This window comes from Spermophilus citellus (assembly GCF_964194105.1).
Source record: "Spermophilus citellus genome assembly, chromosome: X".
NCBI lineage: Eukaryota > Metazoa > Chordata > Mammalia > Rodentia > Sciuridae > Spermophilus > Spermophilus citellus.
The window spans coordinates 121,364,836-121,392,728 of record NC_138190.1 but is presented as its reverse complement, the minus strand read 5'-3'; the positions used below and the strand labels follow the sequence as shown (position 1 = coordinate 121,392,728).

Genomic DNA, 27,893 nt, shown 5'->3' with positions numbered 1-27,893 from the left:
ATGATAAGGAAATTAGAAACTATTATTGTAATTTATTGGGAAGGCTGAGATTTTCAATGTGGAGAATATTCAATTTTGGATTTATTCTGACACCTTAGAATTTTACTAAGCTTTAGTTTTGGTGTTTTTTTCTATCAGTAAATAGTCTCAGGACATACACACACACACACACACACACACACACACACACACACACACACACATATATATACATACATATATATACACACATATGTGTATATATATTGATTATACACACATGTATATGCACACACATATATGCATTCCTTTAAGAGAGAATGTAGAAAAATATATTTCTAACATTCTAACACAAATAGTCTATTGTTTCAATTTATCTTGCAAATGCCCTAAAATGCCTTGACCCACTGGGTCTCCCTGGCAAAACTCAAACAATGAATAATATCTACTCTAAACCTTATCCTTGACTATACCCAGCAACAAAGCTGTATTGGAGAAAAATACAGTTTAGATATATGGGTACCAATAAAACTATATGGTAACTGAGTTAGTTAACTCTACATTACTATGATAAAATATCTGAGATAATTAACCTAAAAAGAGGAAAGGTTTAATTTGGCTCATAGTTTTATAGATTTCAGTCCATGGTCAGTTGGTCCCATTGCTTCTAGGCCTGTGGTGAGTATACCATGGTGGGAGCTTGTGACAGAAAAAAAGCCTTTCATCTCAAGTACAGAAAAGAAGAGGCCAGGGTCCCAATATCCCCTTCAAATATATACTCCTATATGACTAGAAAACTTCCAATTAGGGCCCACCTCTTAAGCATTCCTCCATCTCCCAATAACACAATGGGCTGTGAACCAATCCTTTAACACGAGCCATTGGGAGACACTCATTCTAATCATGAAAGTCACTAGTTTCAACTGGGCTATTAACACTAGCCAGCAATATTACTGTATTCCTCGGATTACCTCATTCTATGATCTTCACAATTACTTTTTCAGAACTTGTCTATTTTTCTCAAACTTCCAACATTACCTATCTATTCATTCTTAATGAATGCCCATCCATCAATTATCATGTATTTTATGATTATACATGAGAATTCCCTTAGTTTCCTGTCATAACCATATTGTGTCTGCACCCAGACTTTCTTTCTTTCTTCCTCTGGTTATAATGCAGCAAGTATTCTCTTAAAAGTCAGTCCTTCCTCCCATGCTCTGGATCACACCATTGTCCCACTGTCTCTCACATGTAAAGTTTAATCCTCCAAGTTTCTACTAGATCTTTCTCAAGGGCTTTTAAACATGATCTTGTCTCTCTCACTTAAAAAATCCCTCTTTTAATCCTACATTCACCTCTAGCACCTAATTATCTCTTTCTTCCAATTAATGCTTCAACTTCTTTTTTTAAAAACTTACTTACCTTACAATTACAAGCTTACTGAAAAGTATGAGTATAAAGATTTTTTTCCTGTAGCATTTAAGAAAAAGTTATGGTCCCACTAGTTGTGTATCTCCTAGAAACAAGGACATTATTCTGCATAATCATAATATATTTTCAAAATCAGGGAAGTATCATTCATACATTACTACCATCTAATACTCAGACTCCATGTTTTTCTGATTATTTCAGTAATGTCCTTCATAGCAAAACAATCTGATTCAAACCAAGTTTTCATTTTAGTTGTCATGTCCCTCTAGTCTTCTTCAGCTTAAAATATTGCCCCAATATTTCTTTAACTATCATGAATGGCACTCTTAAAGGTTGTACATCAGTTATTTTATAGAATGCCTTCAAATTGAGGTTTTCTAATGTTTCCTCCTAATTAGATTCAGGATATGCATCTTTGGCAAGAATATCATACAACACTATATTCTTTTAATTTGACCCTCTCAGATACTGCCCATTATTGATTTGTCCCACTTCCAATGATGTTAACTTTGATTGTTTAATTAAGATGGTATTTGCCAGACTTTTCCCCTGTACTCTCCTCCTTTCCATTTACAATTAACAAGTGTTTTGTAAGGAGAAACTTTGAAACTCTGTAAATGTTCAATTACTCATTAAACTGCCAATTTATTCATTCATTTATTTATATCTGTGTGATCTCATGGTTTCTCATATTGCTCAATAGATTATATTTTTCTCCCTGTCTATTTTGATGCTCATGTTGTTTTGTTTTGGCCTGTGACCACTCCTTCATGGTTTTTTTGCCCCTTTTTTACATGTCTTCATCATTCTTTGAGCACTTCCTTACCTTCCACCACAAGAAGATGCTCCAGTTTCATCTTGTCATTTCTCTGCCATGTCCCTGGAATCAGGCATTTCCCCAAAGAGCCTTATTCTTTTTGGTGGAATGGTATTTAGAAGCCAAGTTTGGGGTATAAGTATTTATTTTGCTATTGGGATGCTGCTATTTCCAGGCCTCATGGTGAACAGAGATAGGAAATATGAATGTATATTTGCATGCAGAGCATACTAATTTATATATATATATATATATATATATATATATATATATATATATATATATATTAATCTCTCTGTTGAAAACCTTGACTCACCATGGTTACTCAAATTTCAATTCAACATCACGAGGTCAATCCTTATGCTGTTCTTTATCATATTTGTAACATTCTTTTCTAACAGTGTGAAACCTGGATCCCATTGTCCTAAATATACTTGTTACAGTCATTTGTCAATTTATTTCATTCTACCTTTTATCCCCATCACTTCACTAAAACAACGGTCACTAAGTTACCAGTGATCACTATTTTACTAAACAAAATGAACATTTTTGATCTTCATCTTACTTGACTTCCAGTAGCATCTTAGAAAGTAACTGCTTCATATTTATGTACAACTCTCTTCTATTGGTTTCTATGATGGTACATTCTCTTGATTTTCCTCTTACATCTGGGGGAAATCCCTCTCAGTCTGCTTAATATTCTCCTCTGTGTGACCTTTAAATGTTAAAGTTCCTCAGTCTTAAGCCATATTTTTTACTCATCTTATTCAACACTTATCCCTTAGCTTCAATTATCATTTTTACTGAAGAATCAAAATTTTAATAGCTAGTTCTAACCTCTCTTCTTAAATGCAGATTCATGGATGTTTCATCTGCCTACTTCATACTTTTACTTAGGTTTTTTACAGACACCTCAGGTCAACATGTCTAAAGTTGAACTCATCATCATGCCCCTAAAATCTGCTCTCCTTCAGTAGTTCTATATTGATAATAAGAGCATAACCTCTCACACAGTTGCCCCTGCCAAACCTAGATGGAACTCATGTCACCTCCATAGCCTTTACTCACTTCATCTAATCAATCACAAAGTCTTGTAATTCTGCTTCCTAAAAATATTTTGGATATATACGTTCCTCTCTCTCTCTACCCCCACTCCCTGCTCTTGTCTCCACTCTAACTCTAATGACCACTGTCTTTCAGCTAGTAGTCTTCTTTCAGTAAATTCTTACAGTAGTCTACTAAATGATCTCATTGAATCTCTTCTTCCTTTTACACCATTCTCTATATTATATTCAAAGAAAGCTCTAATACAAATATTTTTATTACTCTCTATGACTGTTCAATGTTTTCCCATTGCTAATACAATAAAATCCAAAATTTTTAGCAAAGTCTATAAGGCATGGAATTCACTGACATCTGACTCCTTCTCCAGTGCCATGTCATACCATTCTACCTCTCTCTTTTATGTTGTGGGTGACATATTATCCATTGCATTTCCTTCATCACTACATACAGAACATACCCACTCATCCTGTAGCTTTGAATTTAAATGTCAATGCCTAAAAGAGGTCAAAATCCTGACATGCCCCAATTAAACTAGGTCACCCTGTTAAAATCTCCCATTTCACTCTACCTTGTTCTTTCATGGTATTTTTTAGTTTGTATGCACATGTTTTTGAGTGTTTATGCTGTAGATTTCATGCTCCAAGAAGGTTTGGGCTATATCTCTCTTTGTTATTATATTTCTACCAGTTAGCACAATGCTTAACTCATGGTACACACCTAGCAAATATTTGTGAGATGTGTAAGTGAATGTTTAAAGGCAGGAAAGAAGGATGGGTTACTGATCCACATATTGGGTAAAAAATATTTCAGTCAAATATTCAGATGTGCTAGGTGTGGTGGCACACGCCTGTAATGCCAGCAGCTCAAGACACTGAGGCAGGAGGATCATGAGTTCAAAACCAGCCTCAGCAAAAGCAAGATCTAAGCAACTCACTGAGACCCTGTCTCTAAATAAAATACAAACGAGGGCTGGGGATGTGGCTCAGTGGTTGAGTGCCCCTGAGTTCAATCCCTGTACACCTCCCCACCCAAAAAAATTCAAATGTATCTAAACAGACACATATTCTAGGTTTACATAAATATAAACATTTTTTCTTTTATGTTAGGCAATAGAGTGATCTGATTGGCTGGCTTCTAATCATTTCACCTTGTGTCATTCAGAAATCACATTGTGATTTTGAAAGCTTTTCTTAACTCAGTTGCTCAAAAATGAAATTGGATTGTATCCTGGGCACAGCAGGAAGGCAATTTAAAGAACCCATGAACATTGTTGAAATTATCATGCAAGCTTATTAAATGCAATGTATATTTAAATTGAAAAACTTTCTTTATTAAACCTAGATAGGTGAATTTTTACAGCTTCCAGCACTAAACTATATTAAGTTTGAGAGTCAGGTTAGATTAATTTCTAATCTTTATGGAAATCATTTTTATTAAAAAATGGAAAGTTAAGATTTTGACAGTTACAGGGTTTGGATAACTCTAAAAGGGTCATCATTTAAATATGCAGGGGAAGTAAAATCAGAGTGCTTTCATGATAAAGATGACTTGTTTATTTTATGTGCTCATTTTTAAAAGGTGTTTTAATATTTAAGCTTGTTAAGGAAAATCTGAAATGTGGTTGAATATATTAAAACCTAAATAAGAGATTTGATTTTCATTACTTTTTGTAAGAGCTAACCAAATAAAACTCAGCCCAGACTTAGATAATAAAATTAAAAATATTACGGGGATATTTTCATTTCTAATATAAATGATCAACATATTTGTTTTTTGTGAATATGCTATAATTTTCAAGTCCATGTTTTCTATTTTGTAAAAGGATATTTCACATCACTGAAAATCATTAGTTAATCATTTACATTCTGAATTGTTTCTTTTTTTGTTCTAGCTTTATTGAAGTGTAATTCACAAATAAGATTGTATATATTTAAGGTATATAATGTGATGATTTTATATACTGATACATTGTGAAATTATCACCGCAATCAAGTTAGTTAACATTCCATCACCTCACAGTTACCTTTGTGTATGTGGTGAGAGCACTTAAGATTTACTCTCTCAGCAAATTTGAAGTGTACTCATATTATTTCAATTTAAAGGACACCTTGGTTTCTTGGGGTGGTTAACTTAGAGGTATGTAAAAACACTTGGAAAACTATTTCCCAAGGACATAGCTAACAAAGAGGGGAAAGAAGCTGCTTGTCTTTGAGTTTAGAAGGCTCTTGGTGTTTTTAAAAGTTGAAAACCAAATCTCAAAGGAGTACACTTTTTTTCCACAAAACAGCAAGGATATTTGTCTAATGTATTTATTGGTAGTTTACAAGTACTGGGAGGTTGTAACTTGTGATAATAGGCCTTTGAAATCTCCACAGAAATTGACTATCTATCTTCACATTCACTTTTCCATTCTACCTCTCAGCTGTTCAGGAGCTCTGTGCAGTTCTGTGTGCTACCCAAGGTTGGGGAATAGGTGATGGGGGTAATCCACTGACCAACTGGCCAATGAGGGTCCAGAGGCTCAGTCTCTGGGCACTGGCATGGGGACAGGGACCTTGGGTCTCTACCCAAAACTGGGGTTCACTGTGGTCATCATGGTACTTGGTGTCAAATTTAAGGCCTGAACTTAATTCCCTCTTCCTTCCTTAAGCAGAAAGCATTTCTCTTTGCACTGAGTTTCTTGGAGTTGAGGGAAGGGATGGTTCAGTCAACTTTTTCCCTCCAACTTTCTTCATTGTGTCTTTTCTTATTGTGCTGTGCCGCAGTCTGGCTGGGCACAATTCAGGAGCCACTTGTCAAAACAAATGAACTTTATTTTTAGAACCACACATGCCAAACAAAACAGCTCCTCAGGAAAACCCTTCAGAGCTCAAGTGCCACCACCGGCTTCCCACAAGCCTCTCAACCTCCCCCACTCCTCCTGCTCTTGAGGCCGATTGGCTGGGTCGTGGGCAGAGCCAAAAAAAGTCCCCCAATGAGCAGCTCCGTGGTCTGAAAGGGTGGGGAAACAGCCCATTGAGCATCACCGCAGATGAACCAATCAGTTGGCAGCTAGAAGTTTGCTGGGGCTGCTGTGAGCCAATCATCAACTGGCAGCTGGAAGTTTGCTGGCAACTGGAAGTTTGCTGGGGCCCCTTCGGCTGTGGCTCTCAACAGTGCTAAAACCCAGTACTGTTATTTCTTGCCTGTTTTCCTCAGCTCTTATGAAGATAATTTGCTGCATGAGTAGCTGTTCAAATTGATGTTTATGTGGACATGGTTGGAGAATCGTTCTCTACTTCCATCTTACTCTACTACCTCTCTTGCCATCTTTTATATCCATAACAGCAGCACCTAGTATGGTTATTTCCCATATACAACTGTAAACTAGAAGAATAGAATCTTAGCTTAGTAAATACCAAATGTAGCTCTTATTCCAATCACTGCCTTTCTCCTTATACATAGGAATCAAAGTACAGAGAGATTTAGTGACTTGCCCAAGGTCATGTACCTAAGCTGAGATAGGATTTCAGTTCAGGAAATCAGGTTCCAAAGGCCAGTCTCTGAACCACCAAGTTATACACACTCTACATGTCGGGGAGAAATAACACTTTCAAAAATTTTTGAAAACAGAATAATTGAAAGACCTAGCGAGGTATGAGTATAAATGCAAAAAGAAGATGAAAGCATAATGCCAGGTTTCTTGCCTTAGAAACCAGGAATATCCTTGTGGTGTTAACAAAAATAGTGAAATCAGGAGAAAGAACTGGTTTGTGAGTAGATTTAATGTTGATTATAAAAGTGTTGATTTAAAGATTCTAGTGGCCTACTCAGGTAGAAAAATATAGCATATGCTTTGGCAAATAAAGAGTTAGTCAAGGATTTTAACTTTGACTAAATATAGCTAGATTAGTATACTACCTATGCATAGTTTCCCTACACTATGGTATAACATCACTAGAATGTTGATATTAGTGGATAGGCTAGATGTAATATCAAACTATTAATCCTTAGAAAAATGGGTGTGGTAACTTTAGGAAATGTACAAAATATATCTCTAATAGTTCAAATGGCAATAATAACCAGCCACATAGCCTTTCAAACTTTTTAGTGATTGCTATAGAGTAAAAGAATAATTAAAAAAATACTAAGTGTATCAAATGACACGAAGTTAAACTTTCAAATGCCATACACGAGCATTTATATGCCTTTGTCTTTATCATGCTGAGGATTTTGTTGACTCTGGGTTCTTTATATTTCTTTTTTTTCTGGTCATATTTATTTATAGGGGTAAAAATAAATTGTAGATCATGCTCTGCTGGGCAATGATGGCAGCATTGTAAATATGTATGCAGCCTTTGCCCAAGCCTTTGACAGAAAGCTGCTTTCCTTGCCTTTGGAATGCCTTGAACTCACCTTCTGCATTAAGCTTACAGAAGCCTACCACAGTTACAGAGGTTACCTGATGATTGCTAGTATGGTCTCTCTCATAGATTCCATTTAGACTTCATTTTCTAAAGCATGGAGAGCCCTTACCAAGAGTATTGAATAGTGGGAGCCTGGAGACAACTCTCTGAGTTCTTTTTCATTCAGAGTAAAGTTTTTCAGTCTGCATGGAGTGTCCTTCCAACAAACAGCTTTGGCTTCTCCACTGAAGTACACATCAGATATGTTTGGGGGCTTAGAAGACTTGTTCAGGGAATATGGGCACTTATTGTCTTAGAATAACACCATGCAGGAAAATTTAGATGTGCCTCAAGAGGTCTGATGAAAATCCATTTTGCAGAGAGGAGAGCTAATATCAGAAATTTGTGAAAGAAGAACACATGAAATATCAGTCAGGGAAGGGAGAGAAACTTCTCCTTATTGCATTTTTAACATTATACCAAATCATGACAAAAGTATGCTAAACCTTATATATAAAGAGTATATTTTAAGCTTATCAAGTCATACATTTTAAATAGCCACTCTGAGCCAAGATGTAGCAATAATTATTCTATTAGTAGTTGTACATAGAAAAGCTTGCTTTTTTCGGTAGTCACAAAGTACAAATAGGTAGCAATGGTGTCAAGAAAGTCTGGAAAGCTGTGGGTAGACCAAAATAAATTTTCTCATAGCTAAGCAATCAGTTCAAAACATGGGCTACCTCAAATAATTAAGCTCTTCCAAAATTAACATTTGCTCCTTAAGAGTTACCCAGACGTTCTGCAACCTATTGGGTCGAGTGATAAGCATTTGTGAGATAGTGTCTAGATTTCAACGTTCTGTTTTGGCATTGAGAATGCTATTGTGTAGGTAAAAGTGTCAGGTTTACAATCAAAGGATTGAGACACTGTCTTACAATCTGTAGCCATGAATGAGTAAAAGTTTGCCTTATCCTCCAAAGTTTCAGAAGATTGACCAAATGAAGGAAAATGTGACGTGTAGAGTTAGAAGAGAACATGTTATTTAGCAAACAAGAAATCAGGATTTATTCCAAAGGAAAGATTCTACATAGTGAAAAAGCCAGCTAACTATTTTATTGAATTCAAAAATGGAGAACCAGGCTTGGATACTTCTGCCTTTCAGGTTTTTTATATCTACCAAAAGAGTGAGCCACGTTATAAAGGCCATATGTGATAACCAAGATCCAAGAAACCTTAAGCTAAAAGTCATTATAGTTCTTGGTCTTCAAAAAGTAAATTGTTTGGAATTTCTGTTCTTACCATCAAGAATTTGAGACTCAAAACTGTGGGGCCAGAATGTGTTGTTGTTGTTATTGTTCTTGTTACTGCTACTTGTATGCTGCTCTTTGTGCAAATAGAAGTAGCTAATATTTTGTTGTATTTTCAGTTAGATTGTTGTTCTTGTGTAAGAAAACATTAAGACTATTAAAAATATGGGACTGGGGTTGTGGCTCAGTGGTAGAATGCTCGCCTAGCACATGGGAGGACCTGGGTTCAATCCTCAGCACTACATAAAAATAAATAAATAAAAATTAAAGTTTTAAAAAATACCATTAAAATATATTGTAATGTTGAGGCTGAGGGGCAAGTATTATGCTTATTCCATAGATTTTCTGTATTCAAATGAGATATACTGTTATGCCTCAAACACATTATGTTAGCTTTCTCTTACTATAACAAATACCTGAGATAATCAACATATAAAGAATAAAAGGTTTATTTAAGCTCACAGGTTTAGAGTTCTCTCAACAATCAATTGCCATGTTGCTTTGGGGCCTGTTGTGATGTAGCACATCATGGCAGAAGAATGTGGCAGAGGAAAGCAGTTGGGAGCATGGCACCAGGAAGGGGGGAGAGAGAGAGAGAGAGAGAGAGAGAGAGAGAGAGAGAGAGAGAGAACTCTGCTCAACAAGGACAAAGTATATACTTCAAAAGCAAGCTTAGAGACCCACCTCCTCTAGCTACACCCCACCTGCTTATAGTTACCACCCAGATAATTCCTATCAATGGATTAATGGACTGGTTAGGTTACGGCTCTCAAAACTCAATCATTGCACCTCTAAACCTTCTTGCATTGTCTCACACATGAGCTTTTGGGGGAAACCACATATCTAAATCATAGCAGGTTGGTACTGCCCATAGTCACCAGTATCACCTTACTTTTTTCCAGTTATTACCTACATTAACCACATAAAACAATGAAAAAATCTTCAGTTTCCCCAACAAAATTGTAGTAAAGCTTAACAAAGAGAAGGACTCCACTTTTCTCATTTTTGTTCATTTCCCATTTCCCCTCCCTGCCTGATGTCGTTCAACTGATTCCACTAGGTGCTGGGCAAATAAATAACTAATAATATCTTAATTTTAAGAAATATTTAAATCAGAGGTATCCCTTCCTTGTTTAGAATGCCATGTTGTAGTATTGAAAGTTTTACATAAAAGTATATTTTAGAATTATATAACCAGATTCAATTTTGAGGAGATCCAATATTATTGTTGCCCAATGTTAGAAACAGCTGAAGTGCCAAAAATGACAGAATTTACTTTACTAGAAACTTTTTTCTAAAAAGTAAATCTTGGAAAAATTGTTCTAAGGGAGGCTCTGAAGGATTTACTATTTAATCAAGTTGTTCTTTTGTCAGCATGCAACAAAGAAGTATTCCAGTTGTATCCTAGTTCAATTTATACAAGTGTTGTTCATTGTTGACATGCATAAACAAACTTATTAAAAATGAAGTGTGTCAATAGAACTTTAAATTGTCTGCCTATATTTTTCATGTTCTTTCCCAATATATTTTCATGGAAGAATGTTTATGTTTTGTGATTCTTTTGTCATATTTTGTGGCCTGTAATGTTAATGTATTTTCAACCAGATAGAAAATATTATACATGGAATAGAACTATTCATGAGAAAAATATATTAGAGAAAAATATCATTTCTATCATGTTTATAAATTATACAATTGCCAGCATCTGGTTTCTGATAGTCTTTCCCCCACACCAACCACACTACTGATTATACAAATATTGAGATTGAAAAACCTCTTAGAATTAGTACAGATACTCCCTCTGAAACTGGATACAATTGAAGGAATGTTGATGCCATTCAAAATGAGAAATGCTTATTGTTTAAGATCTGCTGCTCCATTTGTAGTAATTTATTTGTTAGGATTCCCTTACTCATGAGAATACTGCTTCCCACCTGGATACTGGCAGTGCTGAAACTGTAAATCATACTAGTGGTTGTGGCTTCTATCTGTGAAGGGCTTTGTGTTGAGGAGTGCCAAGAATCAGATTAAGCCATATCTGTGCTTATTTATTCTTTAAAGCAGTCCCTAAAGATAGTTGTTTCTTACTGAGTTTTAATTTTTTTTTCTTTTGTAAATTATTTTTAAATATTTCAGGCATTTTAAATACAATAAAGAATAGCTATAAAACTACTACTTTATTTTAAAAATTAACAAATACAAAATCCCTATGTATCCTTTATTTAATGAATTATTTCTTAATATATATTTTAATGATACATATTTATGGGGAATAGCGTGGTAATCTGACGCATTTATACAGTGTATAATGATCAGGGTAGTTGTCATGTGATCTCATCATCTGCCCTTTTCTGCACAAGAAACAGTGTCCTAAGTGTAATCATTTTCACACACATTTTTTTGGCTTGTCTGAATATGCATATACCTATGAAATGTATTGTATTATTCTCCTTGTGTTTAAATTTTATAGGAATATTTGGTTTCTTCCCTCATTATCATATGTTTAAGGTTTACTCATATAGAGGCATGTGTCTCTGCATTTTTCAAGTTAACCTGCATGTTTTTTTTTATTATATGAATACACTAAAATGTATTATCCATTTTCCCAATGTTGGACATTTAGGTTAGGATACACACAATGTATATACTTCAAAATGTTCTTGGGTATTCTTAGTCTTTTCTGTTCCATATGGATATTAGAATCAGATTTGCAAGCTCTATGAAAAATCTTGGAATATTAACTGGAATTACATTGAATTTATATAACTAGCAGAGGAAAGTTAGTACCCTAATGATATTGAGTCTTGTGAATCATGAACACAATACAGTATATCTCTCCATTGATTTGGTCCTTTGTGTATGTTCTTCAACAAAGTTTAAAAATTTGGATTTAAAGAATGTCAAACACTTTTTTGTAGATTTGCTATTATTGTGAATGGGATATTTTTAAAAATTACATGTTCTAATTGGTTTTCCCAGATATATAGGCATGTTGTTGGTCTTTTTCTTTTGATCTTGTATATAGCATCCTTCTTATCCTCTTTTCCGGTTTTCATAGTTTACCTTTGTATTCAGTTTTGTCTTTCTCTGGGTACTACACATTTTATATTTTTTGTTGTCTCATTGTGCTGACAAAGATCTACAATATAACACAAAATTATAAATAGCAGTTGATTCTAGTACCTCTGATATTAAGGGGAATATCTCTATTTTTCATTACTAAGTATAATGCTTACTACAAGATTTTGGTAAATCACCCTTATCATATTCACTAAATTCTTTTGTAGTCTTATTTTGCTAGGAGATTCTATCACACATACTATCTAAATTTTAGTGCACTTTATATATATGATAATAATTTTTCTTTTATTATTATGAAATGAATTAAAATAGAATGAATTAATTCAATGATAAACTACATTGATAGATTTTTCTAAAGTTAAACCATCTTGGAATTTGTGCTTACTTGGTTTTGATTTTTATACTAGGGAGTATGTGTATATTATTTGCTTGATTTTCAGATATTTTATTGGAGGTTTTTGTAGCCATATTTATAAGTGAGATTCTATTTTTTGAAAAGTCTTTCTCTTTTTCTTACCCTATTTTTGAACTATAGTATATAATCTCATAAGATGATCCAGGAAGCTTCTTCCTGCCTTTCCCTATTCTCTGGTATACTTTAAATGGAGATATCTATCCTCTGAAAATTTGATGAGACACCCAAAAAGCTGACCCACTTGCATTATCTGTCATATATATAATATATAATATATATTAGTTTATTATATATAACATATATATTATATATAACATATAATATATATTATATATAAAACATATATGTAAATTTTATATTTCTTCACAAGTTTGTTTTCTTAAAAAATATTTACTTCATTTAAAGTTTCAGATTTCCTAGAATAAAGTTGTTAGTAACATTTCTCATTTATTTTTAAATTTTAATTTATTGTGTTTATTTGTATCTTCATATTTTTTTTCCTTGCTCTACTTTGTTTCTCTATTTTGGTATTCATTTCAAAGGCCCAAATTTTGGTTTCAATGATCTTTTCTATTATTTCTAATTCTGTTGACTTCTGTTGTTGCCTTCCATTGTTCCCTTCATCTTTTTATATGTAGTTCTTTTCAGAAATCCTTGAATTGGGCACTTTGCATACTACATTTTAATTGTTGTTTTCTGCTAAATACATTTCAGGCTATAAATTTCTTCTAAGTTACTTTCTAAGCTGCATCACACAAGTTTTTATAAGTAGTATTTTCACTGTTGTTTAGTTTCTAATTTCCAATATAATTTTTAACTGTAACCCACAAATTATTTTAAAGTATGTTGTTAATAAACAATTTTCTTGGGTTTCTCGTTATCTTTTTATGATTTCTAATTTTACTTCATTTTGATAAAACAGCTTAATCTGTATGATATGGTATCTTTGCATTTGTTGAACCTATTCTATATATGTCCATTATATTAAAGTTCTTAAGTGTGCTACTCAAATTTTCAACACGCTCACTAATTTTTTACCTTCTTCTTACTGATTATGAAATCATCTGTATGACTTACTGCAAGTCTGTGAGGTTTTGCTTTATAAATTTTTAAGCTACATATTCTAACAGTGTCTGGATTGTTAAATCTTCTTGCTGAATTATTTCTTTTGTCATTGTATAATAGCTGTCTTTATCCATAATAATGCTTTATGCCTTGAAATCTATTTTCTCTTATTATGGTGACCTCAAGTTTCTCTAGGTTGCTATTCTTCTATTGTGCTTCTTCCTTCTATTAGTAACTTTTCTATGTTTGCATGTTTTTAGCACATTTGTTCTTAATAGAAAGAACATACTAAATTTTCTTTTTCATTCAGTTTCAGATTTTTCTCTCTTTTAAATCGTGTGTTCAATTGGTTTTTATTTACTAGGATTACTGATGTGTTTGGATTTAGATACTACCACCTTCTTTTGTGTCTCTTATTTACAGTATTTACTTTTTTCTTTGACCTGCCCCCCTTTCAGTCTTTTCTTTGATTGAATGAATTATCTTTATTTCCACCTTCTTATAGTTAGATGGCTATATATTCTGTTGCTGTTCTTTGGGTGGTCACTTTTAATGTTTTAACATTTTATTAAAATATAACACACATACAGAAAAAGTATGAGCACATAAGTGTACAGCTCAATAAATGATCCAAGTATGAAATACCTTTTAACCACTACCCCAGTGAAAATACAGGCTGCTACCCTCAGAAGTTCCCTTTGGTTCCTTTCCCCAATTTTCATCTTCTTTCTCTCCTTCCCAATGTTACTACCCTGCTTCTAATACTTGCCTGCTTTTAGGTAACTTTTAATGGAATCTTGATTTGGGGTATGATTTATTTTACCTAACATTATTTTTTGAGATGGCATTTTGCTATAGATCATCCATTTCTACTTTTATATGTCATTGTTTCACAATTAATTATTAATTCTCTTGCTAGTAGATACTTGAGGTGTTTCCAATTTTTTTTTAAAGAGAGAGTGAGAGAGGAGAGAGAGAGAGAGAGAGAGAGAGAGAGAGAGAGAGAGAGAGAGAGAGAGAATTTTTAATATTTATTTTTTAGTTCTCGGAGGACACAACATCTTTGTTGGTATGTGGTGCTGAGGATCGAACCCGGGCCGCACGCATGCCAGGCGAACGTGCTACCGCTTGAGCCACATCCCCAGCCCCTGTTTCCAATTTTTTTGTACATATAATTCTGCTAAGAGTACTTATACACATCTTTTCATGAACACTTGCTTGCTTAGTTGAGAAAGTCTAAGAAATTGGAGTACTGAGTAACAAAGTATACTTATAACCAACTTCAGCAGATAATTTCAAATTTTTCACTAAAGGGGTTGTAGCAATTTAGACAAGTACATGTGGTAAGTGAGATTCTCTGTTACCTCTCATTGTCAACAATACTTATTGCTATTACTGTGGGTCTTTTAAATTCTTGTGGATGTGCAGTGGTATTTCATTATTACTTTAATTTGTATTTCCCTGATATGTGGTGATGCTAAGCACCTTTTCATCTGTATTAGGCCATTTAGATAACCTCTTTTATGTAGTTCCTGGTTAGTTCTGTTGCTCATTTTTCCAATAGGCTATATGTCTTTTAATTATTAATTTGAAGAAGTTGTGTATTCTGAAAGTAAGCTCTTTTTCAGTTTTGTTTTCTGTGAATGTATTCTTCCAATTGTAGCATGTTTTCTCTTTTAATAAGCTCTTAATTCTGATGTAGTTTATTTTATTATTTCTTACCTTTATGATCAGTATTTTTAGTACTCTTTAGAATTTTCTTTCTCCCTAAGATCATGAAATTATTTTCTAATGTTGGGTTCTAGAATCTTTGTCCATTGAGGTTTTCCACATTCATTTAGAATTGATTTCATATATAAGGTGAGATAGGGATGATTTTTTTTCTACTGGATATTCAGTTCCTCAAAACCATATAATTTTATATAACAGTCTTTTCCAATTTGTCTGTAGTGTCATCTTTACCATAAATCAGGTGTTCTTATGTGTTGCTCTTTGGTCTGTTTGCTAATGTGCCAATACCCACTGTCTAGTCTTTTTATTAACTACAGAACATCTTCTTGTTTTACTTTATTCTTTAGTTGATCAGTGTTCACACACACACACACACACACATACAAAGGTACTGAGATATTAATTGGAATTACATTACATATACATAATAATTGGGGGAAAACTATCATCTTTCAAAATTGAGCTTTTTTAATACATAAATAAAACTTCTCATTTATCCATTATTCCTTAATTTCGCCCTAAAGATTTATAGTTTTCAGTATAGATTTTATACTTTTAAAAAATGTTTTACTAGGTACATGGTATCATGATGCAGTTCTAAATAGTACTTAATACTTTTTCATTGTCTGCTGTTGACATATAGAAACATTTATTAACCTAGTTAGTATCTAGATGTCTTCTTAAATTTCATATGAATTAAAATTATGTAGATTATTTAGGGGCGTAAGCATAATGCTACTTTAAACAATTACAACATTATTCCTTTTCAATTTTTATATATTTTTTTAATTTTTCTTACACTACTTCACTGGCTAGGACCTTTAAAATTATGTTGTATGGAAGTGATCATAGGTATCTTTTCTCAGTTTCAATAATATAAAAATATTTTAACATATCACTATTAAATATGATATTTTCTGTAGGTTTCTTGTGACTTTACCAGATTTAAAGTTCCTTTTAGTCTTAGTTTTTATCACAAATATATGTTTTGTTATTCCATTGATTTATTTTTCAAATATTAAACTGATCTTCTGTTCCTAGAAAAAAAAAACATTAATCAATCATGATATTGTTTCTTCTTATCTAATGCTTGATTTGCTGTTTTCATATTTGTTTAGGATTTTTGCACTCATACACGTGGATTGTCCAGTGTTTTTCATTATCTCCTTGTTGAAATTTTATATTCGGGTTATACTGACCTCATAAAAGCACATTGTAAAGTATCTCCTGTTTTTCTATTCTTTGGAAAAGTATATTTAAGATTAGCAATTTTTTTCCTTACAATTTTGGCATATTTACAAGTTATCTGAGACTGAAGTTTTCTTTACAGGAATAACCTTCACTGTGGGTTATTCCTGTAAAGAAACTATTCAGTTCCCATTTTTTCTTGTGTTGTTGTCATTGTAAATTGAGTTTTCTGGGAATTGTTCATTTCATCAGAATTTTCAAATATATTATCAAAAAAATGTAATATCTGTACCAATATTATAGTTTTCATTTCTGATACAGGATATTAGGGTCTTTTGTATTTTCTTCCTAATCAGTCCCCAACAGGGATTAATCAATTTTTTGGTCTAAGCAAATCAAGTATTAGCTTTGTTTATCCTTTCTAAAGTATGTTTCTTTTTTACCATTTTCAGCTCTTATAATTATTATTTTATTTTTTTCTACCTTCTTTTAGTTTAGTTTTTAGTTTTCATTTTTTTTTTGCTCTTCTTATAATTTCATAGAATGACTGCTTAGTTCATTGCTTTTCCACTGGTTTTCCTTTTAACCTTATACGTTTTCCTGTACACATGTGTTTAGTTACATTATACAAGTTTTGATATGAGATACATTTCATTCATTTAAAACTGTTTTCTTATTTTCACGATTTCCTACTTGTTTCCATAGTTTATTCAGAAGTGCATTCTTGTTTTTCTAACATGTGAATTTTATAGTCATCTTTTGTTGCTAAAGTTTTATGTCTTAGTAGGCAGAAAATATCCTATATATAATTTCAATACTTTGAAGTATGTTGAGATTTGGTTTAGAGCCCAGCATATGGTTAATATTTGTAAATGTCCCATGTGCATTTGAAAATTATGTGTATTTTGTAGTCATTTATTGCAATGTTCTATATATGTCAATTAGATCAAATCTGTTAATCATGTTGTTCAAATATTTCATATTTTTTCTAATTTGTGTGTTTATTCAGTTAATGAGCAAGGGAGACAGAAAGTCTTTTGCTGCATTTATAAATTTTTCCTTTTTTCTTTTATATTCCTTTAACTTTACTTCATATATTTGTATTAATGTTTTCTTCAATATTGGAGATTTCTTAGTCATTATCTATTAAAATATTTTTTCTGCACCCATGAGACTGACAAAGCTGGACCCAGCTTCTAAGCCTTTTTTAACTTCTTCTACCATAACTGACAGACCCGTCTACAGGAAAAGCATTCATAAATGTCAGGCTCACCACTCTGGGTTTACTTTTCTCCTGGAACTTGACACAGTAATTCTTTACTGTTTTGTGAAATCCAGTATCTTCCAAAGGATTTTAAAATATTTTTTTTACAGATTTTCTGGTTCTTATCAGGAAGGAATAGTAAAAATTACTTTTTCCTCTATTACTAGAAAGAAAATTCCACCTTTAAGTTTTCATATGCATAGTTGACAAAGTATCTCATGTAACTCCTGAACAATACAAGACTTTACAAATATTTCACTCAGGGCATTCCAACTTACATATTATTATTTCATGGTATTTTATTCCCACATTGTTTTCTAACTCTCAAGCTTATTGCTGTTATCATTATCATCATTTTTACCATATCATCAATGCTTCCTGTCCATCTCTCTGAGATAGTGGATGGAGTTTATCAGTCACCATTTCACTGAAATTGCAGATTTTCAAGAGTCCTGGCTTTCTGCAGGAGTTTCAGTCTGACTCTTCAACTTCAATGAACCCGAAGCTGCATCTCTTTTCCCTCTGTGGGCATAAATACACAAGCCTGTAGTCATTATTTTGTCTGATAACCCTCAAGGGTGCCAGAGAATGGACTCATGAGCTTAGTGCTTTGACTCATAGCATCTTCTTTGCCTATGGCACTTAAAGATTTATCTTTCTTGTGAGTTATGATTTGAAAATTGTTCCATTATATCTAATTTTTCAAAGAGTTTACATTGAGAATAGCCTAGTCTACCATCTTGCTGATACTATTCATCTATTCCTTTTAGTTTTCAAGCAAAAACCAGAAATGATATGTTTCTCGTGCCTAAGATTTGTAACTGTCTCTATTTTTTTGAGTCATTTCTGACTTGATTAGCTTTGGCCAATTAGTTCTTTAATCTTAGAATGATACTTTCAGTTCAATTTTTTTTAGTGTCTTGAAGGAGACTATTTAGGGAACAGAATTATAATCTCAGATTTACTACAAAAATGAAATTATAATCCCATATTATCAATCAGATTCAGAACTAAGATATAAGGACTAAGGACTATTTCAGGATAATTTTATCTAAGCTATCACTTATTAGACCAAGGCTGAACTTTTTTTTATTAATTTTTAGTGGTCATTGGATCTTTATTTTATTTATTTATATATGGTGCTGAGAATGGAACCCAGTGTCTCACACATGCTAGGCAAGTGCTCTGCCACTGAGCCACAGTCTCAACCCCAAGCCTGAACTTTTTAAAATATATTTTTCTGTGGTCTAGACTTTTCTTACAACCTGGTGATTCCCTGAACAACTTTCTGTTCTCTCTTTCACCTCTTCCAGTCCACCTTAGATACAATTCTTCCTATAGTCATCCACAATTTTCATATTGATAAACCAAATGGGCCCATCCCTGCCTATGTCTTACTTGACCTCTCAGCATTGTTGATTACAGTAACCACTCCTTTCTTGAAATAGTGCCCTCTTTGGGCTTTGTTTAGTTATACCACAGTTTTGCTGAATTTCCTCCTATCATTCCTATCCCTCTCCTTCACAGATTCCTTTGTTTGGTGTTCCTTTTTCAACCTGATCTTTTTAATTTTAAATGAAAAATAATAATTGTATGTATTATAACAATCTATCCATTCAATAAATCTTTGATTATTTCATGGATCATTCCTGAGACTCTTCTGTTTTCTTTCTTTAGGGATATCAACAAGATCCATGCTTTTAAATACTACCTATAGACTAAAGATTTTATATCTCAGTCCTAACCTGTCAGAATCATGTATCTTACTGATTAATTGACATTTTTACTTGGCTCTCTATATGTATTTTTTTTGCTTGTACTCTTTTTTTATTGATTATTTAAAGCATTACATAGCTCATGATATATCATCTTTCATACATTTGACTCAAATTGTGTTTTGAACTCCCATTTTCACCCCAAATACAAGTTGCAGAATCACATCGGTTACACACTCACGTTTTTACATAATGCCATATTAGTGACTGTTGTATTCTGCTACCTTTCCTATCCCCTACTATCCCCCTCTATATGTATTCTAAGGTTTATTGGGTGGTCTTACACCCTTATTCCTCCCCTAGCTTTTCCCATTCTATTAATAGTAGCATTATCCATTTATTTGTTTAAGACAAACTTTTATTTTCCCTTTTCTTTATCACCCATATGTAACAATTGAGGAAGTCCTGATGGTTCTGCCTCTAAAATATATCTCAAAGCTCCCCATTCTACCTTTGAGGTGTATATATTTACTTTCATTGTATACAAGCAGAGATTAAGAGAGCATGTTGGTAAGTTGTCCAAGGGTACATAGCTATTAAGCAGAGTTAACAGGTATGTAGGTTTCTTTATTTCAAATCTACCAGTCTTTCCATTATTTCCTCACCTTCAAAAATATTTGTGAATAATTTAATGAACAAAATGATACAAATTATAACAATATCCACAACCAAAGCTTTATCAGAAAAATATTGGCACTCACTGAAAAAGTACTCTACTACCTATGAAGTCTATTAATATCATTGCATCTCTATACCTCTTAACATATAAAACCAGTTTCAGAGGTGGGCATGGTAGCACACACCTATAATCCCAGCAGCTCAGGAGGCTGAAACAGGAGGATCATGAGTTCCAAGCCAGCCTCAGCAAAAGTGAGGCACTAAGCAACTCAGTGAGACCCTGTCTCTAAATAAAATATAAATAGGGCTGGGGATGTGGCTCAGTGGTCAAGTACCCTCAAGTTCAATCCCTGGTACCAAAAAAAAAAAAAAGCCACAGTTTCAGAATTGAAGTCTATGAAACAGACAGCTTAGCTTCTGCAAACCTTTTTGTTCTTTGTGGCCATTAAATCCAACTCCATTGCATTCTTTCAGTATTGGACTTCTCATCTAACAAGTGAATTTACATCAAGAAAAGACTTGGGCAAGCTTTTATTTGGTTTCTCTATTGATATTCAACATTTTTCATCAAACAGTCGAGGGGATAAAGGAGGAACTTCAGCAGAGCCAGTACACACCATCATTATATTGCCTAATATTGAACACATGTCAGAATAAGAAGACTATGTACTTTGATCCACCAGGAGTCATTTTGTATGATTGTATGATCAGAGAAACCAGTTGATTACTGTCATTGGAAGTTTTACCTTTTGTATATTATTCATGGTATTTGAAAGTTATCTTTCCAATTATTGAAGTTGTTTTCCTGAATGAAGTTAGCGAACTATTTTATTGTTTTTTCCCCCAGTGATTTCTTGTAGTATCATAAAATTCCTGCAACATTATCTGTCATCTTAGTGAATTTTTAGGGAAAACTCCTTTGCATTTGTTGGACATTCATTGCATTTCTAAGCCTTGAATGTCATTATCATGCTATAGAATTCTCAAAATCAATTTGGGTTAGGGTTTATTTTGTACTGGATACTTAACTACCTTTCTTACAGAATTTCTTGTATGTTCACCAAGATGCTAGGGATTTTTGTGACATTTTATTTGGATACAGTGTTCATTACCACTTTTTTTAAAATAAGTGTGGACTAGGATAGTTATTAATTCTCATGTTTTTAGAAAGAATGAATGTTATATTTAACAAAATATGTTAATATATGTTCTTTGAATTCCCCACAGAGCTCTGTACCATGGAGTGTGGTAGCCATGGGGTCTGCTCAAGGGGAATTTGCCAATGTGAAGAAGGCTGGGTAGGACCAACATGTGAAGAACGCTCCTGTCATTCTCACTGTGCTGAACATGGCCAATGCAAAGATGGAAAATGTGAGTGCAGCCCTGGATGGGAGGGCGACCACTGCACAATTGGTAAGTACCACCATACTTTGACCAAAGTAAATTGGGCTAACGAGAAGTAAAGCTGTCTAGTGAGTCAGTGGCCAGAATTTTAGTAGAACTTGAGGTTGGAAAAGAGGAGGACGTGGAGGGTTGGCTAAAAGTTTCCAACTTTTGTGAACTGGAAGGGTTCTTATTTTGTTGATAATATTCTACTTATTCCTTATGTCATTTTTCTTACTCATTACCTCAGTATTCCTTATATTTTCTGTTTCAAGTGCTGTGAGTATACTCAAAGAAAAGATGATACATTGGAGTAAAGTGTCATTAGTTAATAAGAGAAGTGCTTTTGTTGTGAAGGTAACATTCACTGCCCATTTTTTCCCTTTGAAAAGTATAGGTTGTTTCAGTTGAAAGCACTTAGAGGCAATTTCATTAAATGGGACTACTTTAACAGAGGCCATTTGATATCATTAGAGGCTGTCTTGAATGTATATGAGGAAGACACTCCTAACCTATCATCAATAGAACATCTGTGTCAAATTGTTTATCCTTATTTGGTAGTACAGAGTTAGTACTGAAGTATCCACCCTCTTTCACCCCTTGTCACCAATTTCATGAATTTTCAGGATACTGCGTATAAGAACATTCAGTAGGCATGGGAATGACTACATAATAATTTATCTTGTGATATTTGTGTTATAAAATACAATGATAATAATTAAGATTTCCATAATAAAACACTTCCCCCCCAAAAAAAAAATAAAGCCCTTGACACATACACATGCCTGCCACAAAGGTTTCTTGCATAGAAAGAGGGACATGTACAATTCCCATTGTTCAGCTAGGGAAAGTAGGTCATAGTGTTCCAGTGGCACTCCATGACTAGACAAAAAATTCACACAGCAAAGGCAAGGGAGGGGGTTTCTAGATATATAATTCATTATTTGTGTGCTTTTCTCCCCAGTAGACTGTACTTTAGCTTTCATTTTTAGGTGAAAGTATTTTGTTATAATGGTTCGAACCTGCCAAAGTAATGTATAATATATATAACATATAATCTTAATAAACTACATTACTACCCTCCTAAAAGTACAGTAAGTATTTTTCTGTGACTATGAAAAATATTTAAGATTCATTAAAAAGGTGGTGAGGGGTGAGATTCAGATGCAGCTTAAGTAATTACATTCCTGCACTACAGTAAGTTTATTGCCTTCACATAAGAGGATTTAAATATTGTGATGATTACCAAAGATGGCTACTCCAGAATTCCCTTCTAAAGATATTACTAATAAGAAGTTGAAGCTAGTGCTCTTTCACAGCAGTTATTACTGAAATGTAAAAATGCAGTTCTTATACTTTTAGTGAAATATGACACTTTTTTAGGAAGCCTAATAGAGTTTCTTGCAGAAAAGCCATTAATATTTTTCCCACAGAAAATATTATTCACAAACGTCACAGGCCAGTGTACCAACTTTTGAGCTGTAGGCATTTCATCAGTTCAGAGTTTGCTGTTCTCCTCCCAGGCCACAGATGGTAAACCATTAGTACATGTTGTATAGTTTTGGTCTCCCAGAAATTCATTCAATCACTCTTTTCCCTCCTTTTTTTAGCACACTACTTAGATGCTGTTCGAGGTAAGACTTTTCTCATCAGTTTTATAGCAGAAATAAACTTTAAGCAGAAAATATGCATGTGGGCAATGAAGGGTGGTGTTTTGGTTGTTTTTTTGTTTGTTTGTTTGTTTTATGTTTTATTTGGTTTGTTTTTGCTTTTGGCAACTTTATATAAGAGTAATATTGTCAGATTCAGACCATAATAGTTGAACTAAAAGGTAATTTGTTTTACCAACTTCCAAAAGTCACTTATTCACATAGAATAGAATGGACTGACAAGAAGGTTTTTTTTTTAAGTTATTGATGGACCTTTATTTTATTTATTTATTTTTATGTGGTGCTGAGAATCAAACCCACTGGCACACACACACTAGACAAGCGCTCTACCACTGAGCTACATCAGGGCCTCTGACAAGAAGTTTTAAGGACTAATTTTCTTTGTCTTTTTATTGAGTTTGTGTGTGTGTGTGATGTTTGAGTGGGTAGGTGGGTGGATGTGTACAACACACACAGACGTAATTATTAAGTAAACTAGGTTTAGTTAGGTAAACTACTTTTTTAGCATACAAAATATCTCTAAATCCATATACAAGGACTCTAAAGTCCTAACAAGGGCAGAATTATCCCCTTAGAAGTACCCCATCATCCATCCCTGCAGGGATCTGCCTTTGACAGACAAAGGGATTTTCTGTCAAATATGCTAGTATCTTTCATCACTTCAGCTTCAGAAGTTGAATATATCCAAAATTATCCCCAATTTCTCCTTATCCATTAAATATCCATTAGAATGGATCTGGATACATTACTTTCTCAAGTCTATGTATGTTCAGCCTGTGCCATGACTTGAGGATATATATATATATATATATATATATATATATATATATATATATATAACTTTTCATATTTTCCAACAGCCATCTGTCATTTTATTTTAAAGATTCTTTTTTTCCTCTGGTCTGTTGATAATTGCATAGAAAACTGTTTGAAAAGAACACTGGATTACTTCTACAAATTTTTTAATTTATTTTTTGTTCTTCAAACATATGAGATTTTCTGTCAAAGGCAGAAAATAAAACAAATTTTGACTGTATTATCCCCAATAAAATCCAAGTCTCTGACCTTGTATTGCTACTGGGAAAATACCCAAAAGATATACGCAATTATTGCTGTCTCTGTTCATCCTCCACTAATCACTTGGCACATGCAGTTACCTTTTAATAGAGCCTATCTCTGAACTACTGGTAGAAAGAGTAGGGCATTTGAAAAAAGAAAATTAAGAAAAGTCTAAAGAGGGACCTTTTTTGGTGTTGATGCTTTATCAATGGATAAAGGCCATTTAAACATTACACTGTCATATTAAATATATTTTCCAGTTACTCTCTAGAATTCTAAAAGTCTAAATCAGACATGGATTAATTCCATAAACATTTGCTGAGCATGTAATATTATCGTTACAGGCATACTATTATGCTAGCTTCTGCGGGAGACATGAGAGAAGCAAATATTCCAATTGGCACTCAAATCAATAATAATCTTAAAAGTAGATACAAATCAATTGCAGTGCATTTCTAAGGCACCATATGAACAAATAGTTAATGGTATGGTCTGAACTGTATACCCACATACCTAAGTCCTGAAACAGTACATCACAAGGGAAAAATCAGCATAGGCTAGAAGTAGTCAGGGAAAGTTGCTCTTCACAGAAACTACTATATTTTTCCAACTTATTGACCATACAGCATTATCTTTCCTATTTTGATTGAGATGAGGAGACACGTTTTTCGAAAAGAAACAAAAAACATTTCTTATTCCCACCATAGTTTTCATCCTGTCCGAACTAGAGGTTGGGAATTGGGCTTAGCATTAATAATGCTTAATTGGCTCTCTAAGGAAAAGCACTGCAAAGTAAGGGATAACAAGTTCCCTGGGAAGGTTTTGCAAGTAAGCAAGCTCCTCATCCATTTATTCAACACCTCATCTGAATGGGGCCCAGATGATTAGGTGTTTCCCTGTAGGCAGATACATCATCGTTGGCCAATCCCATTCTGATGTCTCTGTGATTGTTACTCTCTGCTGTCTTTTCAGATGGCTGCCCAGGGCTCTGCTTTGGAAATGGACGATGTACCCTGGATCAAAATGGTTGGCACTGTGTGTGTCAGGTGGGATGGAGTGGAACAGGTTGCAATGTTGTCATGGAAATGCTTTGTGGAGACAACTTGGACAATGATGGAGGTCAGTAATTTATAAAATGCTCATGTAAAAAAGGATTAGCAAAGCTTTGAGCACAGTGGTAACCAACCTGGACAAGGGTGAAAATTATTCTCAGTATAAATGATATTGAAGTTATACTACTTCTTAATCTCAATAATATTAAAAAGATATCATTTATTGAAGATTTTCTATGACCAAGCAATACTCTAAACTCATTGTGTACGTTAAATCTCCTTTAATTCCCCCAATATCTCTATGAGATATGGGAAATATTATTTTCCCTATTTGTAAATGGGAAAACTAAGGCTCAAGGTAGGGTAGTAAATGACTTATCCAAGGTCACGCAGCTAGAAAGTAGCAGAGGCAAGTTTCCAATTCACAACTTTAGAGTTGTTTTTTTAACATGCTGCCACCATAACTATGGCATTTATTATACTAAATTTAATTAATGTACCACAGTGCAAGCTGTCAGATGTTAGTGTACTTGGCACTATATACACTGCAAAATATTACTTGGTCTTAATTCTCTACAGCTCTCTCTTGTTTCTCTACCTCTTGGTAACACTTAATATCTTTCAGAGGGAACAGCATGGAGACAATTCACAATAGATTTTTTGTGTATTTAATTCAAGATCTAAACTTTTTAAAGTTTTATTATTTTTATTGAGATATAATATTTTACCTATTTAGAGTTTTCAGTACAATAATTTGATATACACATATAATGTATAATAAATAATCAAATCAAGATAAAGTGTATTCTCATCTTCGCAATCATCAATCATTTCTGTGAGTTGGGAATTGTCATACTCTTCTACTTATATTAAATATTTCATAGATCAGTGTAACCAGTAGATACCCTGCTGTGGTATAGAAAATCAAAACTAAATTCTCCTATCCAACTGTATTTTGGTACTCTTTCATTTAACTTCTTTCCATCCTCCTCCCTCCCATCCTTCTCAGTGTCTAGTGGCCACTATTTCATCCCATTCTTCTATGAAATCAACTTTTAGATTGTGTGCACATGGCACTTTAAAAAGCTACACATGACTCCTAGGCTACAAGGCAACCACTTCTATTTGAGTCAAGTTGATAAAAATATCTAATGCATTGTAAAATCAGACTTCAAAGCCGCCCAAACCACCTCTGAGTACACTTAAAATAACAAATCTTCGCTTTCCCCATACTTCCTTCCCAAGAAAACGTGAAATATCAACAAATTCTAATTTCTCTCTATTAAAAATGAAGTAGATTATTTAATTTTGACTCTGTAGTTTTCTGTATTACTTAGACAATTGAATTCCTTGTCATTTGAATTCAAATATGGAGCTTAAATCAGTGTTGTGATCATCTTTTTCACTGCTGTGACTAAAGGATATTACCAGCACAATTATAGAGTAGGAAAAGTTTATCTGAGGACTCACAATTTCAGGGGGTCTTAGTCCATAGAAGGCTGGCTCCATTCCTTGGGGCTCTAGGTGAGGCAAAACATCATGGCAGAGTGTGTGGCAGCAGGAAGCAGCTCATGTCATGGTGATCAAGAAACAGAGACTTCACTCTCCAGATACAAATATATACCCCCAAACCAGGCCCTAATTCCCACCTCCTCCAGCTACACACTACCACTTCAGTTGCCATTCAGTTAATCCCATCAGGGGATTAATTCACTGATTGGTTAAGACTCTTAAAACTTAATCATTTCTCCTCTGAACCTTCTCATATTGTCCCACATGTGAGCTTTTGGGGGACATCTCCCATCCAAACCATAACAATCAATGATTCAGCAATCATGACCTAAGTACTAAATTGGAGTTTTTTTCATTCACTTATTCTGGCTAGAACAAAACGAAAATGGGTTGATATTAACATTAACTGTCTATATGGTGGTTGTAATTATTAAATGAAATAATTCAACTGAAACAGTGAAAGGACAATAAACAACACCTCCCCCCACACACACACATATATACACACCCCTTAGAACAGACCATTTCTAAAGAGACTATTTACTACCCATATAAATGAAAGCCTTGTTTGGGAAGCCAGAATAAGATTTAAAATTAAATGATAAACTGATCAACTACTTAGCTGACTTTTATGGCCCTTCAAAACTCATCTTCACCTTCATTTTCTTTCTTTTCATTAATATTCCTCTTACTTGGTAGCCTTTATATTAGTCAGATTTCCATCACCATGACAAAACACCTAAGAAAATCAATTTAAAGGAATTAAGATTTATTTTTGGCTTACAGTTTCAGAGGTTTGAGTTCATAGTCATGTGGCTCCATAGTTTCTGGCCTGTGATGAGACAATACATTATGTTAGAAGAGCATGGCAAAATGGAGCTGCTCACCTTTGTCTTTCCTGCTCATGGTGGCCAGAAAACAGAGAAGGAAAGGGAAAAGGAAAGGAAAGGAGAAAGAAAGAAAAGGATTCAGGGTTCAAATATTCCCTTCAAAGGCACACACCCAGTAACCTACCTCCTCCAACTAGCCCCTAACTCCTAACTACCCCCAACTCACTAGCTCCCAATAGCACCACCAGCTGGGGACAAGCCTT

At 33.8% G+C, this 27,893-nt stretch overlaps 1 protein-coding gene across 1 annotated transcript in view; it reads left to right on the top strand.

Annotated features, from left to right (window-relative positions):
• Positions 1–27,893, top strand: part of TENM1 (teneurin transmembrane protein 1) — a gene marked incomplete at both ends in the record, with an annotated part of 577,764 nt that overhangs the window by 383,817 nt on the left and 166,054 nt on the right. Inside the window, 3 exon segments of the mRNA XM_081278185.1 lie at positions 21,352–21,537; positions 23,118–23,141; positions 25,209–25,355. Of these exon segments, the coding sequence (XP_081134311.1) occupies positions 21,352–21,537; positions 23,118–23,141; positions 25,209–25,355 (357 nt within the window).